The following is a 10,511-nucleotide window of genomic DNA, read 5'->3' on the forward strand; positions in this document are numbered from 1 at the left end:
CAAGTTTATAAGCATACACATGCTCAAATTGTTCAATACCTTTCCATGAGTGTGTACTTTCTGATTTGGAATTTGAATGAAAAACTTCCTCTCGGTCCTCACGTCCTTCCATTGATTTTTTTCCCACTCTTCTTTTAATTTTTTTGAAACCTTCTTGCGTTGATTTTCTACTTGATAATTCACAATCTGAAAAAAATTACAAAGATGGATTTGAAGCTTTGTTATTTTCTATTTTTGACTTATTAATAACTCTAAATGGGAATGAGAGAGGTGTCTGTTTATTAAAAGTTTCAGAGATTGCCCGTTAAATCGATACGTTGAAATGATTTACCATAGAAAAACATATATAAGGTCGTGCTGAGAAATAATCTTATATAATTAAAATTACCTTATTTTCAGGGAAAAAAGTAACATCTTTAATGATGACTTTTGCTGGACAATCAAACTTTCTAGAGTCTTGTACTAAGTTTATTGTCTTTCCAACATAATGATCTTCCTTTGCCTACAGTAAAATGAATGCAGAGTTTGCGAATTTGATATGTATTAATCATTATTGTGTGTAATAAGCCTCAAGTAGGGACCGAAAAATGATTAGTATTTAAAAAGATCAAACTGGAAGATATTAATCTTTAGCCCAAAAATTAGCCACTTGATAAGTTAAAAAGGGATTTCTTTTGTAGATTGGGTTAAAATAAAAGAAAAGTACTTGATTAAACTTCTCTGATTTTCGTTTTTCCTTATAACATTCCATCCTGTCCTTGCCGTGAATACAATCTAGTTTTGCAACTGAGTTTATTATGAAAGGTGTACCATCAACAGGGATTAAATTTTCACTTTCAGCATTTTCTACTTCCTTGAAACGTATCCTCTTCTTCTCTAATGTGATTGCTGAAAATTAATATGCACTTTTTAACTTATTTGATCTATTCAAAAAAATTCATACGATAATGTAATATCAAAGTTTAGCAATTCTCTTTTATAGAGTTGGGTCTTGAAGTAAAATAAAAATAAAACCATATTATTACCATATTAAAACCAATTTCTAAATTTAGATAATTTAAGAGGGAATTATTTACCTCCTGCAAAACCCTTTGGTTTTTTATACGAGACAAACGAGTCTCCAGTTTCCAATTGATAGTCAGCAAGTTCTTGTTCGATTAAATCCGGATCCAGTACCACAATCAGTTTGCCTGTTGTAAAAAGGAATCGAATATCACATGATATTCAGGGGTCCTAGACCCAAAAAGATTCCGGAACGATGAGGAGCTCTTAAATCTTTAGAGGGACTGTTCTTGCATGGATCTTAGCCCATGTTGACGTCATAGTTAAACCTTTTCAAATGTCAAACTGAATCAAAGAGATTCTTTTTCTTAAGGTTTTGTTGACAATAGGATTGTTTGAAATCAGCTTGTACTTTTGTGTCTTAGACCCAAAAAGATTCCGGAACGATGAGGAGCTCTTAAATCTTTAGAGGGACTATTCTTGCATGGATTATAGCCCATGTTGACGCCATAGTTAAACCTTTTCAAAGGTCAAACTGAATCAAAGAGATTTCTTTTCTTAAGGTTTTGTTGATAATATAGGAATGTTTGAAATCAGCTTGTACTTTTGTGACATTAATTTTTGCTTGTGACAACTTTGAAAAGAATGCGCTAAAACGTAAACTTTCCTATGCGTTAGCGTAGATTTCACTTTAAACCATGCAAATCCGAAGCCCTCTACTTTCGTATTTCTTCAAAGTTGGAAGTCAGTAATAATTATAAATTGATTATCTTACTTTCAGGTCGTTCAGCTGAGATAACAGGTCCATCTTCGTCATCGTCATCGTCATCGTCATCGTCAGAATCGGATTGCTCTTCGTTACTTTCGAATTCATCACCAGAAGAGTCGCTGATTAGAGGTAGGAATAATCAAACGATAGGAAAATACATTATCAAGCATCTTTACAGACAAAGAATTAAACTTTTCAAACTGATTAAATACTGCCCTATTTTGTTTGACATGATATGCGTTTGAACATTAAATCGCGACACTGAAAAACACATTTTCAGCATAGACATTGACTAACGCCCGTGTAGTTTTACCGGTCTTAGTAGTTTTTGGACATACCTTTCAAAAGGACTTGCTAGATCGTTCTGTGCATCCCCTGAAGGTTCACCTAATCTTTCGACATGGGGTTTAAATTTCACTATAATGTAAAATTGAAAATGCATTAGTTAAAGTATTTGTTTATTTTCAATTTCTCAAAGTAATAATGTTCTAAGATTGAAGAATCACTGACGAGAAAATTAAATTGTTTTCTCTCTTCATTTTCAAAACCTTTTCAGAAAATTCTCGTATTATATTATTCCACTCACCAATATCTTTTCAACGATCTCAAAATGGCATACTAATTCAAATCATAATAAACTTAAAAACCTCACTCTAACCTTTAATTACTCTTTCCGAATTTTTTTTCAGCTCTTCCATCTCTTGGTCGAACGCAGTATCGGAATCAATACTTTCCTCGTCGTCCTCTTGAATATACTTCCGATAATGGTAAGCCGAGCCATCCATTTGCATGTGATGGCGATTTGGAAACTTTAGAAGTTACCTAAACATTTAGACATATCATTGTTTTATAGATTATTATTTATTCAATTTTCAGATACCGTATTATTTCGAATAAACGCCCGTTTATTTGATTTTTTTCGTTGACCTCTTTACCTAAGATTTAAATGTAAATTTCATTGGTTGCAGACAAAAATTGTATCAAAACTGCACTGATTATAATAAACGAGTCATATCTTCCTTCAATCTTAATCAATCTTTTCGTTAAAAGTCGCACGTTCCTTCGAAGGGGGCGTTTATTCGAGGGGCGTTTGAAAGAAGGGAGGGGTTTATTCAAAACAATATATAGTATAATATCTTCCTGCTGACAATTTTCCCCAATAACATACACACTTTCTTTATAAGAATAGTTTACATTCGCTAAGGGTAAAGTATTCTTAAGAATTTGCCAAAATTGAGGGTGAAATATTCTTAATGTAATAATATCTTTAGTATCTTTTCGGATTTTAACGAATCTTTAACTAAATTATGATTTCTATCTAGATTCCTACTTTAGTCCAACAGTTCGGACATTTTTTTTACAACAAGATATTCTTATAAAAAGTGTGTATTTGAGAAAGATTTTTTATTTCGAATATCAAGTCACAAGTCCCTCGCCTATAATCTATTTATTATGAATGTAATTGATTATAAAAACTTTCTTAGGAATTTACAATAGAATATATATTTTTCATTATTTATCAAATATAAAGTTTTATAAAATCTGCAAGTTTTTATAATCAAAGAGCTCTTGTTAATTAAAAACAATTATTAAAACAATTTAGTTTAGTTTTCTTTTCTTCGTATCTAATTTTCCCAGCTTTTTATTTGAAAAACTCTTTTGGTGAAAGTTAAGAAAAATTAAAATATGGTCGATTACTATATCAAAGTCAAGTAATTTTTCTTTAGAGAGATTAAATGTTGGTGAAAATTTCGACCCTTGTAGAGACTAATTTGAGTTTTTGTTGTTTTTGTGAAAGGGTGAAAAACGACTCTTTAAGTTATCCATGTCTTGGTAGGAACTCCTACGCATACAGTAGCTTCTCCTAAGAGTCCTTTGTTTCCATCCCATTTTCCTCAAAGTGAATCAGTTTCCATTATCCTGATCTCCCTAGTAGAATTACTCCTAAATCCCCAATTGTAGCTTCTTAAAGAAGAACTGAGATAGCCAATTAGGGAATTAAATCACTATATAGCTTCAAAACTTGATGGTAAAAAAGAAAAGGTGATAGAAAAATTAAATAATAGCAGAGATAAAGAAACCAAACAAGAAAGTTTACCTTTAAACGTTCTTCTTTTCTTCGTGTTCTTCTTAATGTGTTATGAAATTGTCTGGTTTCGTTCGCGCACATGCACACGTGAAATTTTTTTTTCTCCCGCGCATTCACGCATCTTTATGAACCAAATCCACCAAAATACTAAAACGCATTCTGGTTTCATCATTTTACGGTATAGCTGCCAGCCCGGTTCGAATACACTGCGGAAACCGAGATCACCTTCTACTGTATGGTACAGTGCGTTTTCCCATCGATCTGTGCACACGCGCGGGTCGAGAATTCGATAAAAAGGAGCATTTTGTCATTTCATCAACTCATCCACTTTTTATTGTGCTATTTGTGTAAATTCTATTGCTGACGTAATTCTATTTGAATTGTTAATAGTTTCATTGTCATTGTCATTATGCCAAGTTATTTGATTGTTGACTGGGCCGGTGAGAACTATTCGGATGTTCTGTCAGAAGCAAAAGTTGCTGCACAAGATGGTATAGATGTTGGGAAAACTATACAAGTTCAAAATGGACAGGAAATATGGACTGGTGAAATTGCAAGCATTCATGGTATATCCCTATCCCTATGTTTTTTTTGTTTTAGACTCTAAATTATAGTTTAACTTACAGCCAGCTGTTTATGCACTGTTTCGTTTTGTTACGGAAATATTGGTGAGTGCAGAGATTTCAGCCAAATCTTTGGACAGAGCTAGTATTGGAAATTTGTGTTTTTTGTAACAAAGAATTCCGTATATTTTGAAAGCTCTATATGAGATAATAAGGAAGATTTATATGTACTAAAAAGGCTGCCAGTTACAATGTGTGTCATTTTCATGGTGAGAAAAATACACTCTGGACATGGCTATTATTGTTTAGACAGCAAGAATCATCTAGCTAGCACGTGGCCTGCAGTATGTTCATTGTTACATGCAAAGCGCTCGTAAACACAATAAAACTTTGAAAAACTGTGTAAGAATAAGCCGTTTTAATACTCAATGATCACAAATAACATTTACCAGCACTAAATCACCAAAAAGTTCTTAGAAAATTTACTGTATAAATCCGACAAATTTCCCTAACTTTCCGACTAAACGCAGTCAGATTTTTAGGATGAAAATTGAGTCGGTTGGATGTAGCAAACATAAGTTATTTGTGGTCGAATTTAGGCACTACTAGGCCAAAAAACATTGATTAGGCCCATGTTCAATGCTTTTCATTGAATGTCATCAAGTTTTATTGACTGTCAAAATCAAATTATTGACAAAAAGTACTTAACGCTGACTGTCAATCAATTTTCTTGAAAACTAAAAGAATATATTGTTTGTCAATATTGACACTCAATTTTTTTTATTGACTGTTCATTACTTACATTGACAGCTGGCAACAAAATAATTGACAGTCAATAAAAATCAATGACTGTAAGAAAGGAAATATTGATGGTCAATGCAAACAATTTGTTATCAATAACTTACAATTGACAGTCAATAAAACTTGATGACAGTCGATGAAATACATTGAACATGGGCCTAATCAATGGTTTTTGACCTAGTAGTGAGGTTGCTTAATAAGACTAACTTTCTGGTCCGGGTATATATAAACTTGTATTGCACATTCCTTTTAGCCTCCCAAAGCAAAGCAGAAAAAGCGTATCGTGAGCGTTTTCCTAAAGCTTCATCAACACCAGCCGCTGATGGCAAACGCCAAAGAAAGAAGAAAAGTTTTGGCGACGATTTTGAGGACGACGCAGCAGCAGAGAAAATAAATGAGGACACTAATAAACAATCAGAGGCAGCGGAGAAGAAAATGGCACAGTCGGAAAAAGAACCGTCCAAAAAGAACCGTCCGAAAAGGAGAAAACAAAAACAGGGAAGATGAAAGTTAAAGCCGACAAGGAAAAAGCCAAAGCAAATAGGGAAAAAGAAAAGGCAGAAAAGGAAAAAAGAAAAGGCAGAAAAGGAAAAAGCAAGAGCAGAGAGGAAAAGGAAGCAAAACAGAAAGAGCGTGAAGAAAGAGAGAAGAAGAAACAAGAGGAGGAAGAAACTTTGAAAAACAAGGAAAACCTTTATATGGAACAAATAGACGCAATTGAAAATGAGAAGTCAGTAGATTTCGAAACCTCCTCATCACCATTCAACTGCATAATTGAGGAAAATTTCAGTTCCGGTTCTGATGGGCTTCCTAACAATTTTTTAGCAAATGTTCAAAAATTAGCTGGCCACTCGCCCATAATTAACTCGCCCATAATTAACTCGCCGTTTAACAAATCCCCACCATCTGCAGTTTTATCTCCAGTTTTATCTCCGAAAAAGCCTAAACATCCTAATAAAGGTGGAAAGGCACCACGAGCAGAATTCACAGAGAAAAAGTTAACAGCTACCCCATCCAAAACGCAACGCCCCAACAAAGGTGGAAAGTTTCCTAGATCTTTGCCATCACTATCGCCAAGACCTAGACTTAGTCCAAGACAACCCTTCAAACCAGCTGGTGCGAACAAGCAGCAACCATACAGGTATGCTATCAAAAAATCTTGCAACGGATGTGCTGAAAAATCCAAGATCATTAATGATCAGACAGCCACCATCAAGCCTTAGAGGAAGAAAATGATAGACTTCAAAAGACAATTAATGACGGCTTTCATCTGGGTAAGTGTGCTAACCGTGAAGTCGGGTAACTTGCATCAGTGGTGGCAAACATGCATAGCCATCAAATGACTGACCAATCAAAGCAGCAAAATTTCAAAACAAATTAACTACGCAGCCTCGCTCGCAACTCTACTCTACCATTTTTGTTTGTATTTTAATGACCAGACAGGTCATTCATTTGAGGGCTATGCATGTTTGCCTCCACTGATGCAAGTTATCCGACTTCACGGTATTATTTTATACTTTTATGAAGTTTTTAACTTCAAAAGTTTAGCAATAAATCTTCGAATTTTTTTGGTTTCATCCTAAAATCTGAAGGATTTTAACTCTCATTTCACTCTAAAAATTGATTGGTGAACTTTTGAACACCTGCTATTCTCTTCTATAGACATACAGACAGTGAGATTCTAATTATATATTAAATCTTGTTCCTTTTTTCTAGATACTTATGAACCAAAGTCAGGAAAGTTGGCACCCAAAGTGGCAGAAAAGTAAATGGTGAGTATTGTTTAATTTTCTTTAAATGATTGGCTGGACTCTCTTTGAATAATATACTTTTGGTAGACCTGAGTGTTGAATTTATTATGAATCCTGATGAATCATTTATGAAGATAAGGTGAACATATGGATTAGGACATAAAGTCTTAACTAAAAAACTAAAAAGAAGTATTATTATCTTTTCAGATGACACAGCTTCATCAAAAATGCCCAAATGTCTATCTAACACAGATTGACTTTTCTGTTTTGAAAACAAAGACTCAACCATCAAAAGCTGCGTTGTTTTTGATTGACTGCTTTTACAAAAAAACAGAACAGTTGGAAATGACATGAATGGGATCAAAGAAGAAACGTGGCGTTGATGAAGACTTTCGAAATGCTATATTAAGTAAGTTTATTGCATTTAGCACATTTGGGTGGAAGGTACCAAACAATTTTGGTGTGTGCCAGGGGTGTGCACGGCATGTGTCTTATACATGATACAATAATTAAATTTAAATATCTAACCTTTTTCATTCCAGTTTATTGTCGCGAAACTTTCAAGGATACATCTGTTGCTATAAGTGATGCTGCGCTGAACACGGCAACGAGAAGCAAATTCACCTCTCTTCAGTGTAGAGAAAAGTCTGCGAAAAAGAAACTATCTTTTCCAGAAGAACAGTAGATATAGTTTTTTTACTTGGTATTATTCAGCCTATGTAATTTTGGAGCTTTTCTGTATCTCCTTTTTGTTAGTCACATTTAGTTAACTAAAACTTTTGCAAGAATCTAATTTTCCGATTTGCTGTTGAAAGAATTTCGCTTGGATCGTTTTTGCAGATACGCTTTAACGTTTTCAATAAATGTCAGTCTTTGTATGAAATATTTCACCATATAATTTTTGATGGGAACTTTTTGAAGATGTGTCAGAAACTGCAAAACATATGTTTCTTTCTTTTAAAGGTGTAATTTTTATCATATTATTTCAAGCTTACATATTTAAATCACTCAAGAACATTTTTAGGCAATTTTTGCACGGTTTTTTGATAAGAATATTGTCTATGAGAATTAAAGGGTGTAAATCCACTAGATTGTAAGATGGGAAAATACTTCACAAATGAACGTATTTCTGCTCTAGAGACAAAGACATTTGCTGTGAAATCACTTTAAAGCTGTCTGGAATATTTTCTAGAAAAAACTACACACATGAAAAATAGAAAATATGCTTAGAATATCTCACCCTTAGTTTTCGGGAAATTCCTAAGAATTTACTGCCTGCCAAAAGACACTATTCTTACAAAAAAAGTGTGGACTAATGTACTAACATCTCCATGAAATGTATATAAAAAATCTAAACTGTAAATAGATTGAGAGCTTTAAATTTATAATAAATATATTTCTTAAGCATAGGGTTAATTTAAGCTGACGCTGAGCTACGCTTGCTGAAATTTCTTTTGTTGTATAACAATAAACAGGGGCGTATGTAGGATTTTTAGGATACCCTGCAAAAAAGATTCAGCTATATAGAGTGATTCAGCTGTATATAGTGTCTAAGGAGGGCCCACCATGGTTGGGCCCGACGGGGTCGAAATTTTTTGAATTTCGACCCTCTAGATTGGCTAAAACAGCCACCTTTTTATGCCCAATGAACCATGAACCAGAGATAAAGAATTAAAATTCATTTCATTTAGACACAAAATGAAGCTGGGAAAACTAAGATAGTTTTTTTGGGTTAAAGTGTTTTAAGAACCAAAGAGTGGCCTCTAAAATATGGAAACAATAAAGGAAAGAGAAAGGAGGTGTAAAACATTGGCAATTCATTATATCAATGACAAAAATCATAACTATCATGAATTTTTTTAAGAACTTTTTGAACTTTACACAAAAAAGTAATAATAATAAGAATAATACAATAGCACACAAAAGATTATAGATTATACAAAAATCTTTTCTGATCGTGATGATAGCAATAACAATAATAATAATATTTACCAAACTGTCTAAAATTTTTTAATATAATTTTGATTCTTACTATGTTAAATTTATTTATCTTATTGCTGCCAAAAGGTGACTTAAATAATTTCAAGCAGATTAATACTAAAAGCCTTTTGCCATTTCAAATGAAAATTTAGAGAAAAAAAGCAAAACTATTTTATTCAGACTGCTCAAGAAAAGAATATTTCATTAGAAAATTGATTAATGTGATGCATTAAAGTATCCAAAACTAGAATTTGTACTGAAGCTGAAATCTCTATAGTTGGTTCATCTTGAAATTGTAGTCTAGCCCCATTCTGGTGTCTCGTTTGGAACTGTTTGCCAAATAAAGCAGGGAATCCTGTACCAGGGGTAAAAACCCCCAATCCAATTGAACAACACAACCATGTCTCAGAAACTTATTTATTCATTATGTACATAATGCAGCATGTTTTATGTTTGGTATCAAAATTCAGTTGTTGTGTTATAAATGTTATACTATATATATACATTATGCATTGGCAATTACATGTCAAAATCAAATCAAGATGTACTTTCCAGAGATGATATTACATGACAAATATTGATATCCAGTTTACAGGGAAAATTTTGAATCCAAAAACTTCCAAGAAACTAAATGTTAGGTACACATCATCATTTTGATTGAATTATTCCATTCTGTTGTTTCCTTTAAGTTAAATATGGTTTCACTCATCTTATTAGCACTAGCAGACTTTGTCAGTGCTTACAAAGATTTCGTACCAACCACGTGAAGGTGCAAAATAATCCATTGATCTAGGGGCTACTGGACAGTATGATGGCAACTTACCTGAAAGTATATAATGAAGAGGGAATTAGGATCTTTGCAAGCTACACCTACATATTTAACAAACACAAAAAAATAACAAAATTTAAGTCAAACGACAACTGGTCAACCAATGAAATTAATCTTATATAATAACCGGCTGACTGTGGGTAACCACCAACCGCAATGCTTCATGACTGAGCCAATCTACTAAACTTCTTGGATGGGTTTTTTTAGTTCTGAGAATAATACTTACAATTCAGGAAAAGTTCTGCACACGTGCAAGGCATCGAAGTGTATCCATCAAGAATTGTTGCCCACAAGATGGAGAGAAATGGAACTGTACAGGCAATTTCCATTTGGAAGAGAACTAAAACAAAATAGAGAAATCATTTTTAAGATTGTCGTGCAGTTTTAATGACCAGTACTTGACTGGCAGGTGCTGGCCCTCAAACTAACCATAGTCAAATACAATCTGTTTGTGTACCTCAAAATAGTGTGCGAAAAACCCACACAGCGGCTCTTTTTCTCTCCCCAGAAAAATTTCTTAAGCGGCCAAAACATATTAAAAACATTAGGGTGTCAAGGTCAGAATCACAAAATTTTCAATGTTATTTTTTTTCTCTTATTTCAAAATAAAACCACAATAGGTTGGTTGTCCCTTTACCTCTTAAATTGCCACAAATTCATCTCCTGTCGTCAACCTTTTCTTAGCCAGAGTGATTGGCCAAACAAACAGTAACTACGTACCCGGATT

General features: G+C 33.5%; 1 protein-coding gene and 2 long non-coding RNA genes across 3 annotated transcripts; 2 read left to right on the top strand and 1 right to left on the bottom strand.

Annotated features, from left to right (window-relative positions):
- Nucleotides 1-57: 57 nt before the first annotated feature.
- Nucleotides 58-900, bottom strand: LOC136806608 (uncharacterized). Its single transcript, XR_010846580.1, has 3 exons — nucleotides 707-900; nucleotides 389-502; nucleotides 58-186 (listed from the first exon to the last, which is right to left on the bottom strand). It is a non-coding gene; the product is annotated as an uncharacterized lncRNA (long non-coding RNA).
- A 157-nt stretch (nucleotides 901-1,057) lies between these two features.
- Nucleotides 1,058-2,684, top strand: LOC136806555 (uncharacterized). Its single transcript, XR_010846578.1, has 2 exons — nucleotides 1,058-1,900; nucleotides 2,461-2,684. It is a non-coding gene; the product is annotated as an uncharacterized lncRNA (long non-coding RNA).
- Nucleotides 2,685-5,832: 3,148 nt separating this feature from the next.
- On the top strand, nucleotides 5,833-6,996 carry LOC136806609 (DNA ligase 1-like; the record flags this gene model as incomplete). Its single annotated transcript, XM_067063199.1, is given in 2 exon segments — nucleotides 5,833-6,498; nucleotides 6,941-6,996. A coding segment is annotated over 1 exon segment (615 nt), but the record flags the coding sequence as incomplete, so codon positions are not given.
- Nucleotides 6,997-10,511: the final 3,515 nt, after the last annotated feature.

The sequence above is a fragment of the Clytia hemisphaerica genome, unplaced genomic scaffold, assembly GCF_902728285.1.
Source record: "Clytia hemisphaerica strain Z4C2 unplaced genomic scaffold, Clytia hemisphaerica genome assembly, whole genome shotgun sequence".
Taxonomy (NCBI): Eukaryota; Metazoa; Cnidaria; class Hydrozoa; order Leptothecata; family Clytiidae; genus Clytia; species Clytia hemisphaerica.